At 33.3% G+C, this 19135-nt stretch overlaps 2 protein-coding genes and 2 long non-coding RNA genes across 4 annotated transcripts in view; 2 read left to right on the forward strand and 2 right to left on the reverse strand.

The window, feature by feature from the left end:
* The window catches only part of LOC149503485 (uncharacterized), a 222868-nt gene extending 220448 nt beyond the window's left edge, over positions 1–2420 (forward strand). Inside the window, exon 2 of the long non-coding RNA XR_016323333.1 lies at positions 2230–2420. This is a non-coding gene — a long non-coding RNA (uncharacterized LOC149503485). The remainder of the gene's footprint in view (positions 1–2229) is intronic.
* Positions 2421–5059: 2639 nt separating this feature from the next.
* Tpi (triose phosphate isomerase) lies at positions 5060–8799 on the reverse strand. The gene is made up of 6 exons (XM_028176397.2): positions 8509–8799; positions 7800–7919; positions 7392–7503; positions 7171–7280; positions 5760–5966; positions 5060–5426 (listed from the first exon to the last, which is right to left on the reverse strand). The coding sequence occupies exons 2-6, from the start codon at positions 7908–7910 to the stop codon at positions 5220–5222; spliced, it is 747 nt and encodes a 248-aa protein (XP_028032198.2). The 5' UTR covers positions 7911–7919; positions 8509–8799; the 3' UTR covers positions 5060–5219.
* A 743-nt stretch (positions 8800–9542) lies between these two features.
* LOC114244533 (uncharacterized) lies at positions 9543–12751 on the forward strand. The gene is made up of 5 exons (XM_028176386.2): positions 9543–9885; positions 9959–10077; positions 11136–11267; positions 11344–11470; positions 12319–12751. Exons 1-5 carry the CDS (start codon positions 9877–9879, stop codon positions 12415–12417), a joined length of 486 nt encoding a protein of 161 aa, XP_028032187.2. The 5' UTR covers positions 9543–9876; the 3' UTR covers positions 12418–12751.
* Positions 12752–15877: 3126 nt separating this feature from the next.
* LOC149503486 (uncharacterized) lies at positions 15878–18441 on the reverse strand. The gene is made up of 4 exons (XR_016323335.1): positions 18301–18441; positions 18053–18124; positions 17476–17596; positions 15878–17384 (listed from the first exon to the last, which is right to left on the reverse strand). It is a non-coding gene; the product is annotated as an uncharacterized LOC149503486 (long non-coding RNA).
* Between the last annotated feature and the right edge of the window lie 694 nt (positions 18442–19135).

Consider the following 19135-nt stretch of genomic DNA (forward strand, 5'->3'; position numbering starts at 1 on the left):
TCTTTCCCAATTGTCATCATAATCCATGTGTTTGGACACTAGAAGAGAAAACGTTTGACCACACAGATCTTTTTTTTTTGTTTTGAAAACCTACTTATTCTAGTAACCTCGAACGGTTATACTAGATTCACAGAATTAGTAAGTGAGCTCACGGGGCTCAAGCCTGACGACGTTGTTAACACTAATCCTAGCAAAAGCAGTGCTTCGCAGAATCTATCATCGGATCGGAAATGCGACCCACTGAGATGATCCGGCGAGAAACTCTGGGCTGCGTCTGTGCGTTAATTTACTTGTCGAGCCCTTCGTCACAAGCGACAAGTTCGACATTATAATACATTATAAATTATAAATATTTACTGAAAATCACGCCACGTTAACTGGTCCCGTGGTAAGTTCGTAAAGAACTTGTGTTACAGGTACCAGATAACGGAAATAAATGTAAGATTTTTATTATACACATACATATATTTAATATACATCTATAACCCTGGAAAATACATTTTATATTATTCACACAAATATCTTCCCTTGGAGGGATTCGAACCCGCGACCACCTTGTGTAGTGACCATGTCACTTACCGCTACACCAGACGGCCGACAAGAACGATTACCTATTACCGAAATGACGTGTTTAGAGCGACGTCGACTGTTTACCATTTATTTTGATCCGTAGGATCGGGAATGCAGTTACCGGCGGCCACGATGAGAGGGTTCTCGTGTCGTGCCATTTTCTCGAAGTGGCGCATTGATGCCTACTGTAAATACTTACTGATGGACTCTAGGTCCATATCGTCGTGAAGATCCACTTTTCTCACAAACCACGGTGCTCCGACGGCTATCCTGCAAAAACAGGATTGAATAGTTTGAAGGGATTTTAAGGTAGTGGGTACCGTCTGAGCGAGCACTACACTTGCATAGGTCATGACTGGACGTATGCAAGTTTTTTAGTGTCACCTTATTACAAATGGACAAGGTACTTCGCTTGCAAATCATCGAATAGAAGCAAATCGTTCTAAGAATGCCAAGTAGACTATCTTTATTTAGAAATACTTATCCAATATGAAGTCTCTAAGCTTAGTTACATGATGAATATTCGAGTATAAAACCACCTGGCTATAAGATATAGGAAAGATACCTATAAGATAGCACAAATGAAAAATGGGAGATGTTAAAATATAAATTTGAAATTCTATTTAAAAAGCCATAGGGTAGTACTGAAATTCTTAAAAACAATGCCGACTACCTAGGCGGCACTGAAAATTTCGGGAATTAACGAAGTGACACAACATTACTATTTAAAAATGTATTTATTGCTTTTCGAAGTATTCTCCGCGAAATTTGACACATTTTTCCATACGATGGAACCAATCATTGAAGCAACCATTCCATTCGGAAGTTGGGGTCTCCAAAATGGCCGTTTTGTAGGCGTGCACAGCTCCTTCAGGTGATGAAAATCTCTGTCCACGCAATTTATTCTTTATTTTAGGGAAAGTATAGAAATCATTAGGGCTTAGGTCGGGGCTGTACGGCGGATGGTCTAATCTAATTATAAAATTCTCGTGTCACAGTTTTCGTTGCCATACTCCTCCGAAACGGCTTGACCGATTTTGATGAAATTTTTTGTGCTTATCCGGTATCTATGAGAATCGGCCAACATCTATTTTTCATCCCCCTAAATGTTAGGGGTAGTCCACCCCTAAATTTTTATTTTTATTTTCTAGACAAAAAAATTTATTTCTATTTTTTTATGATACAACATACAAAAATAAATACAATCCTCAATTTTCACCCTTCTACGATCAACCCTTATTTTTTATTTGCTAATTAAAAACTAAATTTTTTGCAAGAATTTTGTTTTTATTTTGTCATGACTTAGAATTAAAAAAATCATATTACTCTGAAATTTTCACCCCTCTACGATCAACCCCAATTTTTTATTTGTTAATTATAAATTTTAAATTTTTTGGCAAGATTTTATTTTTTATTTTGTCATGACTTAAAATAAAAAAAATATATATTACTCTCAATTTTCACTCTTATACGATCAACCCCTATTTTTCCATCCCGATTTTTATTTTTTTTATTCTATGCACAGATCCGCAATAAGGTTGCAAGATGGCAATCAAATATTATAATTGTAGTACGATAAATTCTTATTCAGAGTTTATAATTTCAAGTTCCTTTAATTATGATTTTTTTTAAAATTCAATAATCAGTTATCCCCGCCAGGTGTCGCCTCTCATCCAGCAAACATCACGTAGTAGGGATGAGGACGAAGCCGGTCTCCTGTCTTACTCACTATACATTTTTCAGCCATGTTTCTTTGGTTTTATTTGTGTATCAATCGTAGCTTGCCAGCCATGTTTTTTTGGTTTTATTTGTGTATCAATAGTATGTTCAGTAGGTCTGAGAATCGGCTACTATCTATATTTCATACCCCTAAGTGATAAGGGCTGTCCACCCCAAACATTTTTTATTTTTTATTTTTTTTCTTGGTTATAATGAGGTATAGTCCCCGGCACGTAACTTGGCAAGAGTCGCTAGATGCGCAGAAGTCGTTTTTTAGGTCTCTTTGGTTGTCAAGCGGGACGCGGGGAAAGACGTAGCACCGTTCCGAGCGCGCGATTGGTAAGTCAGTCGACCCTCCCCTACCGCACCGCGTCCACGTTCCGTTCGCTCCCGGTTACACATGCGCCTACTAAAGTTGTAGGAACCCTTTGTTTATATTGAGTTTTTGTTACGAGTTGTTATTACTGTTTTAAATTTAGTTTTTGTTACGAGTGTTATTGTTTTAAATTTGCTTGCAATGGCAGGACCAAATACCAATGACCATAATTATTGTCGATTCAGTCACTGAGCGTTTTATTATTTACGCCAGTGACGACAGCGACTCTTCGTTATGTCGACGATGAGGAGCCAACTCCTTCCACCAGCTCAGGTGCTACCATAAATTTAATCCAAGGGGTAGCACTATTAGAAAATGATAGTGACGACGGCGACACATAATTTTTAATATTAAGTATATTTTTTTAAATAAATTTTTTAACTTTTAATTATATGTTATTTATAACACCTAATACACTTCACGAATTCCTCTCTTTTCTTTAACTTTCTTCTAAACACACAGGCTTAAAAATAAATTATGGCAAATAAAAATTTTTATAAAATAAAATTAACATATATGCGGGCAATAAAAGTGACCATTTTTTTGTTGCAATGTTCACTATGCGCGACATTACCCCCACTACACCAAAACCTTGCCAACTTACGTGCCGCTTACTATATTATGTGGTTGAATGAGGTTTGTGAGAATTTTATATATTAGACTAGAATTTCCCTAGAAATATTATTTAAGGCAACGCAACGTTTGCCGGGTCAGCTAGTAATTCTATGTTTTCTTGCTCTAAAAACTCTGTTGTTCTGTGCGCGGTGTGAGAACTCGCATTGTCGTGATGGAGGATGATGCGGCGGTTGCAGTTCTCTTTACGGAGTTCAGAAACGACCTGTGGCAAACAAATGCTAGCATACCATTCTGCATTAACCGTTCTTTGTCCCTCAAGAGGAATAGTCGTAACATGGCCGGTTTTGGAGACAAACGTGGCCACCATTTTTTTTACAACACTCCGTGAACGAACAATTTTTGTTGGCTTTAACTCATTTTCGAACACCCAAACTCGTGACTGGTTTTTTGTTTCGGGTTCGTACGCGTATATCCAGGATTTGTCACCTGATACAATTTTGTATACAGCATTTGAGGATCCTGCGTGGAATCTTTCGAGAGTTCTGACGCACCAAATAACGCATGCCGCTTTTTGCTCTTCACAGAGCGAATGCTGTATCTATCGGGAAAACAACTTTTTTACACCTAATTGTTCATGCAAGATTATTTGTATTTTACTCATGCCAATGTCTAAAGTTGCCTGAATTTCGCGGTATGTCATATGTCGATCTTCCTCAATCAGCTTACGCACAGCATCAACGTTTTCTTGGGTGACTGCAGTTTTTGGACGACCTTGACGGGGATCATCACTGAGCTTGACATGTCCACGTTGAAACTCAGCAAACCAGCGATAAATTGTGGTTTTGGCTTGGGTTGGGCCTTCATCGCCAAATGCAGAAATCATCCGGTCAACACACTGTTTTTGTGTTAAACCACTTCGAAAGTCATAATAAATCATCGCTCTTGAATTTTCTCGAGTCAATTCCATTTTCTCAACGACTAAACAAGTTTGAGAACCTCGTGACAAGACCGAGAATCTTTTTTAAAATAAATAAATGGTATTCGATTTTTAAAACCAAGGAGTTTTCAATTAAAAAGATTTTAATATGACAGGAACAGTGGAAATATTCCATTCCCGATACTTTTAGTGCAGCCCTCGTACATCTCATGAGCTGGATGATTGCCGATTCATAATAAAAAAAACTTACTAATAAAGTCTCCCCAGGTCATCCAATCCCATTTCTACAGGATAGCCGTTGAAGCACCAAAACGTAAGTAAGTATATTAATGTAGCGTCAGAACGCTACTTCGACAAAACGGCGCGACTCGACAATCCTCTTATCGTAGCTCCCGCTAATTATATCTATATCCGACCCACCGGATCCACCACCGATCCGACGGGGCAACGCAAAGCCGCCGTCACCCGAAACATGTCTTGTCGGATCCTCGGGATCCAATCTCGATGCTTTTAGCCTCTTCAAGCACCCGTCACCGACCTCGTCGTAACCGATGAGTTCGACGAGCGAGCTAACCTATAGATACAGCCTAGAAAGTTTCTCGCTATATCTTCACAGTTGGACGTGATTCCAATCCGATGATAGATTCTACAAGCTCTTGCTAGGGCTGGTGTTAGTAAATTCGCTCAGGTTGAGCCTGTGAGCTCACCTACTCGTCGGCACGTAGATGAAATAGACCAGCAAATAGGTAGCAAAAAATATAATATATATACATATAATTATATTCTACTCTTCCACTAATCGACTGACTGCAGTGATAGTAAAATGCATTAAATACATCATTAATATTATATATAAAGGGAATACAATAAAAAGAGCACAATTTATTTCAAAATCATTGATAATAAATATTCATAAAAGCATGAAAAATTATCACTTACACATGATTACGCTTAAAGAACAAGTTTCATTAAAAATAATCTATGTTTGTAGTAGCTTATCAACAAGTGTGATAACATTTTTTTAATAATCAATGCATTATTTTATTGATTAGCATTTACAATTTCTACAAACTCAGGCTTAAGACTGGCTCCACCAACTAAGAAACCATCAATGTCTTTGCAGGATGCAAGCTCCTTAGCATTAGCAGCTGTGACCGAGCCACCGTACTGAATACGTACAGCGTCAGATACACTCCCACTCACATTGGCCGACAACCAGTTACGAAGAGCATGGTGGACATCTTGAGCCTAAAAAAAATTTAAAAGTAAACAACAACTGCAACCTTTTTCTGCACTTATAATCCAATTAAAAAATAATCTTATAACTTTTAGACATGACAACAAGTACTTTGCTAGACATAAGTCCAAAACATATTATTATCATTAATTAATATAATATTATGTACCAATAAAATACAGTAAAATACTATTGATAAAATTAATTGGTAAACATGCAGACTACAGGTTAATAATATGATGCAATACAAATATGGACATAAGCATAGAGCTAGGTCGAATAAACTTAAATCATAATTAACATAAATAGAACAAAATGTGTGTCGAGTTCTGTGATAGACAAACCTGTTGGGGAGTAGCAGTCTTGCCTGTACCAATAGCCCATACAGGTTCATAGGCAAGCACAATATTTTCCCATTTGTCACCAATGGCCGATACTAAAGCTTTTAATTGTCTAAAAACAACTTCCTCAGTCTTGCCAGATTCTCTCTCTTCGAGAGTCTCACCAATACAGGCAATGACTTTCAGGCCAGATTCAAGGGCATGAGCAACCTGGTAAAAAAAATTACAATAAATGGACAGAACTAAATGGAATAACACCTATCCCATCCTTCAAACTCAAACACCTGATTACTTTAGAGCACATATAGATAAAACACATAACGCTTCCTAGTGCACACACGACACTACCGGCACACTATGATGGCCGTTTTGACGTTTGTCCACTCATGAAGTTTCGTATTAATAGTAATTACATTTGTGTTCCGTACCGTACTTATTTACCACACAACTCGGCATTTGTTTTTCGAAATTCAAACCAACCAAGATACGATACGTCATTGACGAAATTGCATTAGAACATGGGCACAGAGTTATATGGTTACAGCCTTACCATTGTAAATATAATGCAATTGAGTTGGTGTTGGCACAAATTAAGGGATATGCTACAAGACACGATACAAAACCCCCTTTACCACATCAAAAATGCTAAAAATATTAGAAGCTTGTGAACATGTGACTAAAGGAGACTGGGAAAAGGTTGTGAAAAGAACTGTTAAACTAATAAGGGAAGATTACAAACGAAATCTGAACATAGATAATATTTTAGAAAACAAACTTATAATTAATGTAGGTGATGATAGCAGTGATGACAGTGAAAATAGCAATATGGACGTATCTGATTAAATATAGCCTTTTGGGGCACTTTTTTTGGTCTCTTTTTGTATTAATTTATTTCTTATAGTATGTATATTAATTTTCATTCCAATATTCAGATCGTTCAAATATATTAAGTAAGCATTTATATTTTGGTTTTATTAAACCTTTTTAATCAGGTACTGCAATAAAAACTTATAGATTTCATTATATTTTTTTCGAGAATAAATTGACAATTCACATCCCTATTGTAATATGTCAAAATGGCCATCAGAGCGTGCTGATAGTGTAGCTAGTGCTTCAAGTGGGAATTAAGAAAAAAAAATTAGAAAATACAACACAATGAAAATACAAATAGAGCTCAACAGAATTATAGTGCATTATTTAAATTTTGTCTTAGCTTTGCACTTTGTCAGCTTGTTAATACATGATTAGTCTGATTATTATAAATGTACCATTGCACAAAATACTGCCGTGGAGTACTGTGCTAATCATTTTGAAACCCCATTAGAGAAATCAAGAAGGTTATGCTATAAGCTCTCACAAGCTTCATAAATTTTCATTCAAAAAATACATTTAATGTATCAACAATTCTAACTACCTTTTCAGCAACAAGTTCATCTTTTTCACCAAAAATAGTTCTTCTTTCAGAATGACCAAGTATAACCCAATTTACTCCAACATCTTTGATCATAGCGGGTGAAATTTCACCTGAAGCAACAGTAAAACATTACTTAGTACTTACTTACTTAGTATATCATAATTGGAACATTGTTTTGATGTTATACAAAAATTCCTATAACTATGATAAACCACATTTACCAGTAAAAGCTCCTTTTGGAGACTTCCAACAGTTCTGGGCTGCAACTTCGACATTATCAGGAATGATAATCTTCACATAAGACAGGTAAATAGCAGGAACACCAACAATTACCTGACAACAAGTTGATACATTTCTCAAAAAAGTAACATTGTCACTTAATAAAATAATGAAATTAGATTTTTTTTTTGTGGAGTGAACACACAATATTTAATTAAATGCATATGACATACAATAAAAGTAGTATGTTTAGGAAGACTACAGCCAACAAAAAATCAGTTTTCCTGTTCAAACTACTTTTAACAAAAAAGTCTTAAAAGATCATATTTTGAAAAGCATTGCTTAAAATATAATAAATTGAAGCCTAAATCAATTTTAAAATTTACATTATAGTATTGAATTTCATTTACCTCAACATTAGGATCTAGAGGTCCCTTTTTTAGATTATTAACTATTTCGTTGATTTGATTTTTGTCACCATTCATCTTCCAGTTACCTCCAACAACAAATTTGCGACCCATTTCTGTTATCTGTTAAGGCAATATAATATATTATTAATATATAAAGCAAAGTGAATATATTAAGGTTTACTATGTCAATCTATATTAGATAGGGAGTAACAGAATGAAAATATGATTTTTCCTTTGTGCAAGTTTTTTATGAGCTTCTCTACAGGGAGATATTGCAGCCCGAAATGTGAAGCCAATGTCATCAGTCGTCTCTTAAGAAATGATGTTAAAATCTTAACTTTATTAATGTAACGGCTGTACTGCCCAATAATTGGGAAGACAATTGCTTTAGTTCAGAAGCCGGATACCAGTACAGATCCGTGCAAACTGTTAGCAGACCGTAAGTTGACGAAAAATGATTTCATATTTTTCCTATGAAGATACTTACCTATTATTATTTAGTTTAGTATAAATAAATAATTATTCGTGAAGTTCTTATATTACTGTATTGTTAGAAGAGGGGTGTTTAAAATTAGCAGAAATAACACAGCCGATAACACGGTATTTATTTCTGAATTTTACTTCTTCTAGATTATTTATACGATAGGGCTAAACAATTTGGCTTTTTTAATAAAAAACTTAATAGTTAAACTAAAAATATTTAATTTACCTTATTTGAGCTCCCAACTTTTCAACAAATATCGTATATCAACTGCAGTGTACTGTTAAGTTTAAGTTACCACATACGACAAAAATAAATTAAAACGATTCTTTTTGAGCTTTCTGTTATCAGACTCTAAAATATATTTTTGCAATTGGTCACTTTCTTCTTGATCTTAAAATCTGTCCAATCACAAAATTGTTAGATAATAGGCAGAATGTTTATCATGTAATTTAAAATAGAATAAACAGCGAGAACAAAATTAAGAATAACGTCAATGATGACCTCTATGACATTGAATATCAAAGATAATTTTATTTGATTCGTCCATTGAAAAGGCAAAGAACTCATTGAATACAAATTAATCTTTAGCTATAAAAAACCAAGTCATTTGAACAAATCTGAAATGGAACGAATACATTAAATAAAATGAAATTAAAATAAGGGAACTCAGATGAGATAATAGAGAGTAAGTATACGATTACATGAAACGAAAGCCGAAAAGCCACGTCCAGCTTTCTTATTTCAATTCCCGACTCGAGCACTGACACGTTTACAAGTTTTTTCTCATTTAATTCAATTATGGTACAATGAAAACTTCTTATTATCAATATCTTACATTAATGCTGTCTTAGTTTCATTTCACACAACTTACTAACACATACAAAATATGTATTAGAAGTGTATTAAGACTAGTCAAAATGATGTATGTATAAGGAAGACTATGATACACCGACAATATATGACATATATACTGACAATGTCCGAAAATAGAAAGTTATATAAAAAAAAGAAACCTGGTTAGTACAAAAAATCCATGAAAGTACATTTCAGTAAATTTTCATAATTTGACCGAGAGCTTAACAATTACATGTCATCTAATTTCCACTTGGAATTATTTTTTCATGTAATTTAATTCCATGTATTTCATTTTGTTTCATTTCATTATAAATTTCAGTTCATATAGACATTTCTGTTATCTAAGATTATTATGACAAGTAGTGCGAGTCTATTCTGTTTAAAAAAAATTAAGCTAATAGACTAAAATCAATGCAAACTTCAAACAAACGTCAAATGATTTAATTATTTAAATTGTACTTACCTACATACCTTACCTACTTACCTACATGTAATAGCTACGTACTTACGTTTATTTCTTTTTCGTTAATTTAATTTAATTTAGTTTTTTTGGTATATTATTTTCGTAATCAATTGTTTTTCTTTTTGTCGATACGGTTCAAATACATGACTAAACTGTCAATTTTGACCGTTGGCATTTTTATATTAGGAAACCCTCGATAAACATTCAAACAAGTTTTAATAATTACTAATGCTCTGTTTCTTCTTACATCACTTTGATTCATTATTTTATTCATAATGAGTGAGGTCAGTGTTAAAATCAACTTTATCTAATTATCGCTATTAGCAAATGCTTTCTTAAAATAAAAATCTATTCTAGCATTCTAGCGAAGAAAGCAAAATAAATTCAAACACTGCAACAACTATACTAAAATCAGTCGACAAAGATTTATTGGCTGGTCGAAAGAAAGGCAGCATTAAGGAATACTTCAGTCCAAGGTAAATATTAAGTATCTATATAATAATATATTATATTAATGAACAGCATTCCAAATTCGAGCAAAGCTTTCTTGTACTTTCCTATTTATAAATTTAGCTAACAAAAGAAATGGGCAGGATAGTTTTAACAGCACTTGAAGTTCTAGCAATAAAACCCATCTGATAAATCTTACCTACTCAACCCAATTTTCTGCTTGTTTATTTTGAGAAGGGTGCTCTAACCTATTTGTATTGCAATCTCATATCAAAACTGTATCTCTCAAATTTTAAGTAAAGTTAATACCTGTCTAGAACCTTTGCTTTGTCTACAGTGCCATTTAACACATTCATTTGTAGTATTTTCTTCAGTTTTTGCTATGAGTTGTTGACATATTTAAAACTACTTTTAAAGCTTAGACAAGCATTTTTATTGTCATTATATTATTTTTTACATTCTGAATACTTATAGATGTTACTTAGATGTACACACTATTGAAATTGATATTAAATGAATAAATACAATATTGTAATAACTGAGCACACACAAAATCAAACAGAAATATAATGATGAAAATTATTCATAGCATGTAATGCAATGTAGATAGATGCCTTCATTGTTAACTGTGTAATATGGAGTATTTACCAATTTTAGTAATTACAATATGTAAATTAAATGACATTTTCAGTCAACTTCAGTATGTTTGAGTTGATCCTAGCTTGTCTCTTTAACAATATACCACAAAACACAGGTGCAGATTTCTTCCCTAAGATCACTGTATTGATCCATAGTGTTTCTAGAGATAATATGTACTAATAAAATATCTATTACCTGGCTGTAGAATTGAATTCCCACAGTGGTATTTCCTGAGCATTATGATATTTCCTCCTTCTAAGGACATGTGATATTCATTCTCAGTCATAGTTGGTGAACTGGTTGTGTCCATGACTTTGATCATGACTGATGATAATATTAGGCAACAAGTGGTTCAAATGAATGATGGATTTTGTAAGATAATTACCAATAACTACTAAATTAAAACTATACATAAAGAATATGCTAATATCTATAACTATTACAGGAATATTGTGACTAAGAAGAAAAATTCATCTAAATCTATTCAAGTAAATTTAGATAAATGGATCTCAGAGAACGACTTGTGCCTTGAAGTTCCTTCTGAAACCTATTGGAAAGTTGTTGCAGAAAAGAGAAGGTAATTTCATAGAAAAATATATAACAAGCAGGACATTATATTAATATCTTTATGAGCATTGCTTTTAAATTTTCAGGAAAGCTTTAGCTGAAGCTTTGAATGAAAATGAAATTTTACATAAAAGTCTTTCTTTGTTGACAGAAGAAAACTTAAAATATAAGAAACTACTTGACGAAGCAAATAGTTTCATTGAAGTGTGCAAAGTAAATAACTTTTATATTACTTTTTATTGCTTAGCATTAATTTTATGGTTTTCAGACACAAAAAAATTGTTGTTCATTGACAGGATTGCAATCCATGGGTGTAAGACAAAATATGGAATTTATTAGTTTATTCAATTTAACACAAAAAAATAATAATTATAAAATTTTAAAAGTTAACCATCTAAAGAAAAAAGTTGTACAAATGTGAGTCACACTCGCACCCTGACATTTATGTGTGAAGGCTAAGGTTCATGTTGACTAATTGTCAACTGTGCCATAACAATAAGGTGATTAATATAGTATTTATTAAGCTCAGAAGTCAAACTGTAGAATAAAATGAAAAATAAACATGAATACTGAAGAAATTATCAGTATCAGTTATCAAGTTTTTATTTGAATTTCGTCACTAAGTAATTATAGCTATATTATGGTACATTACTTTCAAGCAAATCATAGAATAACTATTGAAATACCCCAAAGAGTAAACAAAGTCTTAAAGAGAACGTAAAGTATAAGAATGCACTATGTCTAGTATAAAATTAAAATGTTCATAACTTCCTTAATATCAAGAGATTTAATGTTGTTTTAATTGAAGGGTCCTATTTATAGTAAATGTCTTTTGAGAAGAAAAATGTAAATGAGCACAGGACTGCAATTTTATTTTATTACAGTTTTTTGCTATTGTGATACAATATGTTGAACCTTAAACATTGTTGTTATCGCTCAGGAGGACTTTTAGCCAACAAGTGTATATATAATGTAAAGGATTTTAATTATCAGCTTTATTTCAATATACAATTTTTGTTTTACTGTTGCTGTCTTTTAACAATACTTCTTAATTATTTCAGGAGTTAATGTCAGACACTGCTGATGATACTGGCATTGAAATAGACGATACTAAAATATGCAATGGCACTATTGAAAATGGAATTGAACCAATAGAATAAGCATTACTCCTTATAATAATAAATCATTATAACTGATCCAAAGACAAATACAGCTTGAATAAGAGATCTATGCTGTGGTTTGTGAAATAAATAAACCAAAAGGAGTGTTAAATACAGCTTGATACGTGGGCTAATAATAATGTTTCGGACGAAATTGATAAAAATGAAGCCTTGTAGTTAGCTGTTTAACAAAACTAGTATGTATCATAATGTTCTGTTATCTATTATAGTAGTAATATAGATTGTGTTTAGTGTATAAGATTGTACATATTTCAATTAAATTTGATAACAGACATAACTCTCCAATATTAAATAGAATTATTCAAAAATAAAATTGGATATTTTTTTTCGACGCAAGCGACGGTTTCGAGGAGAACGGTGAGTGGTGCTTGAGGTACCTAAAAGCACCGTTGGTGGATCGAGAGGATCCGAAATGACATGTTTAGGGCGACGTCTACTGTTTAACATACAGTCCGCAGGATCGGGTATGTAATCTCCCACAGCCACGACATGAGGTTTTTCGTGTCGTACCGCCTTCTCACAGTGGCGAACTGATACTGACTGAAGATACTTACTGATGGAGTCAAACTCCAGATCATCATAGAGATCCGTTCCTCATGAACCACGGTGCTCCGACGGCTATCCTGCAAAAACGGGATTGAAGTGGTTTCAAATTAGTGCGGGCCGCGTGAATCAACACTACACTTGCATAGGTCATGGCCATCATTGATTGTTTTATTTTGTTCATGTCTGTGATAGCATACAAACTTGTGAAAATGCGAAAAACGCAGGATGTGGCCTCCAAAAGGTTCATTAAACTTCTTATTGAAATTCCCGCCATTTTACTGAATGGTTAATTTATTTCATCTTAAACTCATTACGTCTTAGATCACCTCATTTAATTATATTTTACTAGCTGACCCGGCAGACTTCGTAGTGCCTCTATCGATGAATAAAAGACCTAAACTTTTGTGTAAAATAAACTTAAAACAAACAAAAGGAACTCGTCCGACGGGGGACACATCAAAGGAAAAACAAAATTGTTATTTTTATTTAATTTTAATAATAATTCAACCTTCTCTGGACTTCTACAAATAATTCATGACCAAAATTAGCCAAATCGGTCCAGCCGTTCTCGAGTTTTAGCGAGACTAACGAACAGCAATTCATTTATATATATATAATAATATATAGATACATTTCATTTCTTAATGATAACATTCATTTACATTTTAATACATTTCGTTCCAACTCACTTCAAACGACAAGACTGAAATAATACACTTCTTAATATTTAAGAAATAGGCGGCTTCGGCTTTTGGTACAGAAGAACTGTACGGACTCATTATTACCTCTACGATGGACGAATCAGAAATGTAAATTAACAGGGCTTTTTGATGGGAAAGCTAGGAGCGAAGTGGCCCAAACTGTTTTATTTGTAAATCTAGGGTTTTTCAGGCTTAATTAAGGAAGGACGGTAGTTTATTAAATGTTAAGTACCTCCATCAAATAAATGAACCTCATAAATAAGGCCGCGCGTCCAGGACAAAGGATCAGGTACCTAGGTAAAAAAAAGGTTGATCATCTGGACGTTCTCGAGCGTGGTTAATTTTTTTTTTAATTTGGAGCAAATAATTCAAGGATAACGAAAACTATATAATCTTACGATTTCCACAAGCCGAAATAACAAAAATTTGTCTATAAAGTTGAACGCGTGCAGCTGCGTAATGTATAATCCCCTCTCCCCCTTTTTTGGAACATGTTTTTTTAAATTATTTTCTTGCAAATACAATAATTTTACTTAAAAAACATACACTTTTTTATTTGCATGCTATTTCCTGAGCTTTTCAATTGATTAAGTTCAATGATTTAAAAATATTTTTTTGTCGGTTTAGGCGAATCCCTCTAGATAATCGTCAGATTATGAGACAGCACGTCTAGCATATAAAGATGAACCTTAATACCTACTACCTATGTCTTAATCTGACGCGCTTGAGTACCTATTTCAAAAGGGCTTTTTTTTTAATAATGGCTGCGAGTTTGCGTCACATCGAAATCGTCAGATTATTGCATGAGACCTTTATATAAGGCTCACTTATGACCTCTAAGAAAATCTGACACGCTCGATTATTATTTTTTTTTCATTTTCAGTCCTTATCTTCGACCACCCCCATAATGCAATCGATCAGATTAACATACACACAATTTATTAAAAATACGTAGGACATTTATGCTATCTGACGCACTCGAGTATATCCATGCAACAGCTTTTTTACAAATTTGAAAATCTATAGCCCCACCGCACCAAAGGAATACATTATATGACATTTTTTTCTTATTATCCTCTAAGCTTTGCAACCCCATAGGTCTCTATGACGCTTGAGTAAAAAAATCCCCATTTAGCATCGTGGGCTTCCTTACTATAATGCTCGCTCACGCGGCCCGCACCAATTTGAAGCCTCTTCAAGTCATCCAATCCCGTTTTTGCAGGATAACCGTCGGAGCACGACGGTTCCTAAGGAACGTGGATCTCCATGATGACCTGGAGCTTGACTCAGTCAATAAGTATCTACATTTGGCATAATTGCGCCATTTTGACTTGAAAACCCTCTTGTCGTGGGCGCCAGTAATTACATACCCGATCCTGTGGACCGAATGGTATCATTTCATACCGAATGGTATGAATCCTCCCGATCCATTATTGGTGGTTTTAGGTACCTCAAGCATCGGTCACCGTCCTCGGCAAAACCGTCGCTTGCGACGAAGGGCTCGACGAGTAAATTAACTCTTAGACACAACCCACTGAGTTTCTCGCCGGATCTTCTCAGTGGGTCGCGTTTCCGATCCGGTAGTAAGTTCTGCGAAGCACGGCTCTTGCTAGGGTTCGTGTTAGCATCGTCATCAGGTTTGAGCCCCGTGAGCTCACCTACTAGCCACGGTTACGCTGAAATAGCCCCTAAGGCTATCAGCTAAGGTAGGAAAAAAAAAAGAAGAGAAGCTGAAATAGTCTCTCAAAGCTATCAGAGGAAAAAAAAGATAAAACCAATTGCTTTACATACTTCAACAAAAAATACTGTGGTCTATCTACTATCTATGGTTCATAGACAGAGATGTGTACCGTACCGTATTTAGGTTTATGTAGGTCATAGATTATACACTTAATATATTTGAGATAGATGCGCAACTCTCATTTTTATTTTTGCTTTAGTTAGAGCCCAGGACAGCAGGCGTCGCTGCTGTCGATTATTAATCTCCCTACCCCCCACCAGGTGGCTTTTTTAGTAATTTTAATATTTTTTATAATTAACTCTCTTTATGAAAAAATCTTATCGTTTAGAATCGCTGAAATTCCCGGTAGTACTTATGAAATATTAAAGAACGTTTGATTGTGTTCAGCATTCTAATCGATAAGACCTTTTCATACAGAGAGAAAACAGTTTTTTTAAATAAAAAGCTGTAATTCTCTGTAAGCTATTTAATTTCCCTATATTACAAACAATTTACTGTTAAAAGATAGTATGAACGTACAATTGTATAAAATTTCGAATAACAATAACTCCTCTAGATTAATCCTACTAGAGTACTTAATAACATTAAATCGAAAGTTATCTAAAAGTTAATTAAGTCTAGATAATCAAATCATTCAATGTCACTTAAGTCATTTGTGCGAAATATAAACATGTCAGCTTTCCATTACAAACATAGTAGACAATTTGAATTAAATTTAATAAATTTGTTTCTTAACTATAGCAGTTCTTGCTTAAAGTTGATCGTGACAGATCATGACCTTGTATGAAAATATTACATCTATAAACACTACCTATGCTTCGTCATACAATAATTGTCATTTATACTAGCATTGTAGAGATAATACACACACTAAAGTGAATACTAAATTATTCTTAGCATTCTTATAAACATTTAGAAATTTAAGAAACGATTAACCCACAATCATGTTCATAACATGTGACATTTTGTTCTGCACAAACGTTTTATTACATGATTTGAAAAACAAAAAATGTTTAAAAAATGTAATGATGATTTAAAGTACTCTTAAATATTGATAGTTTGTACTTAATGACGCTTATAGTAATCTTAGACATGATTACATTAGTTATACTTTTATTCCCTATCTAAATTATTTCTATTCTGACGTTTCTGATGCTTTAGCTTCGGTAATACTAGATGAAACAAACAGCAGATTGAAAGAAAATCATCTTAAAGTTAATTACATTCATTACAAACCATTAGTTTACATTTTGTTAAAAAAGAAACTGGTGTTCGTTACATGCAAATGAATTATAAACATACACATGCAAACATAAAATGTAAATTTATCTTTTAATCCAAATTAAATGTACACTAATATTACATCTAAATAATAGAAAGGGTTTCGAAAATTTTTATTGCACTCAACAGCAGACGAGCACGCAACCCGGCCCGTGATAAGTGGTCACCAGTGCTTATAAACTTCAGCAGTGCCATAGGGGTTGCTGTCTATCACTTAAGTTTTAATAAATTATTAATATACTCAGTCACAAGCATATTGATTTCACATAATGAAAATGTAAGAAACATAATCATGTTTGGGCATTTTCATTTATATCTGCTCATACAGAAAACACAACTTAGCAAATATATTCCACAGTAAATCTAAATAATTGCAAATAATGCTTTTAAAGACCGTTGACTTTTGATCATTAATTAAAATCATCTTCTCGTAGAATTTACAAAAGGTTATTTACAAAAATTTATATCAGTATTTTCATATATTACTAACTTACTAATTACAACTATTCAAACGTAATACTATAACTATAAGAACTAAACAACCTATTTTAAAACAAAATTGGCATCAATTTAGTTCTTATGAACTATTTCAATTATTAATTTATCAATTATAAACATATTTAAAAAAAATTAAGATCCCTTGAGAGTTCACGTTCCTTGCTGAATCAGTTTCTCTTCTGAAACGGAGAAACAAAGTATCTTAAGTATGTAACAAATATTGAAAAAATACGACCATGAAAAATTTAGTGTTAATGTAATCTTACTTACAAATTAATATATTACATAACACGTTCTGGTTCAAATATAGTGCATCAATATTTTCATGTTTCAGACATTTTAGTGCTCCTTATAATTTTTCCATAAAATTTTGTCATTATCAAACCTTTGTCTACAAAAATAAAAACATTATTTTATATTGGGTAGAAGGATGAACGTGGTCACAGGCCACTTGGTGTAACTTAGTTATCAAACACCAGGAAACAAAACGTGAATGCCATCATCTAACTTTGGATGTGAGATCAATTGTGCTGTATTTTATTTAAACAGGAAAGCATGACTGATTGATCATTCCAAAAAACTAGTTCGGGCCCACTTGACAATAAGCATATAATACGCTGAGTTGCAAAACATAAATACTTCCACCCACTCGAGACAATTTTATTATCTGAGGTGTGTGTGTGATAGTACGAGACTTAATACCGACTGTTTTGATCAAAACTTAACATATATGATAGCTAGGCAGCAGAAATAGGAAGGACCATTAGTTGGTGCTAATTCATTTAATTATATTATGAATAATAATTATGTTAGCAAATAATATACCGGGAAAATAGTGTAAACTCACCGTTATCAAGGCATCCGAAATAGCATTTCATTTTCGATCTTCGAGGCATGCTGATTTTTAATAATAAACATTCTGTAAGAAATGAAAATAGTTACACAGGCTTACGAAACGCTAACGAAGAAAAAAGTATTGGAGCCAAGTTATGTCTAAAGAGAATTCAAAACAGAGTTTCTCAATGTCTAATCGTCTAATATTCTCATAAAGCTAAAAGTTGCTCTAAATTAATACTACAACGTAAAATAACTCACACCAAGACCAAAAAAAAACGATTTAAAAAATTAAATCGTTACGACATTTTGTAAACTTTTTTTTTTTTTTTGAGATTGTTTTACGGCCCTGGAATTTTGAAAACTTCAAAGCAGTGTTTCCACTTACGTTTTTTTTAACACATTTTACCCTAGTTTCTTTTGAATTTACCCTAAAATTTCCTAGACAACTTTCATAAATCCTTTATATGAGTCGACTATTATCAAAGCCGGCAATCTGACTTTTGGACAATGATTGGTAAATCAGAAAAACGAATTATTGACTTTATATTCCATTGGCAGTCACAAAACTCTTCGGAACGACATCTTAGATAAATAACAGGTTAACTATTAACCTTTATTTAATGCAGGTTTTGAACCGTATTCTTTGAAGGAGACGATTATATTCAAATAAATCTGTATTGACATATCAATAAAATTTTTTTGTCCAAATGCACAGATTGCCACCTTTGATAATAGACGACTCATATAGAAAGCGTAAATAAAATACAGAAAATAAACCACAGCATATTATTTAATGTAGGTATATATAATATAAACGCCCCCAGAAGATCATAGATCTATAGGATTAGAATTTTCAAGGAAGTCGACGCATTGCTTTTATATTCTTTTGCTGCACAACCTAACACTGTTCGGTTCTAAAATTGAGCAATTGTTTGCTGGCAAAGTTGGGAACTTTCTATGAAGCAAGCCGTTCAGGGTTTCATTAGAAAGCCTGTTTCTTTTGTCAGTTTTTAAATTTGAGAACACTGAATAATCTTTCCACCTCAGTCTTTGAAGAAGGAACTGCTAGTAAAAGTGAAATGACAATTACAAG

This window comes from Bombyx mandarina, chromosome 01, assembly GCF_030267445.1.
Source record: "Bombyx mandarina strain Sakado chromosome 01, ASM3026744v2".
Classification (NCBI taxonomy): Eukaryota; Metazoa; Arthropoda; class Insecta; order Lepidoptera; family Bombycidae; genus Bombyx; species Bombyx mandarina.

Bases quoted from the DNA above. Each gene is read 5' to 3' on its own strand.
- Tpi (XM_028176397.2), bottom strand. From the start codon at position 7,910: ATGGGTCGCAAATTTGTTGTTGGAGGTAACTGGAAGATGAATGGTGAC. The intron at 7,504-7,799 runs GTAAATGAAATT...ACTTGTTGTCAG, and splicing joins CTCTAGATCCTAATGTTGAG to GTAATTGTTGGTGTTCCTGC. The intron at 7,281-7,391 runs GTAAATGTGGTT...CTGTTGCTTCAG, and splicing joins TCCAAAAGGAGCTTTTACTG to GTGAAATTTCACCCGCTATG.
- LOC114244533 (XM_028176386.2), top strand. The intron at 10,078-11,135 runs GTAAATATTAAG...TAACTATTACAG, and splicing joins AAGGAATACTTCAGTCCAAG to GAATATTGTGACTAAGAAGA. The intron at 11,471-12,318 runs GTAAATAACTTT...TAATTATTTCAG, and splicing joins GTTTCATTGAAGTGTGCAAA to GAGTTAATGTCAGACACTGC.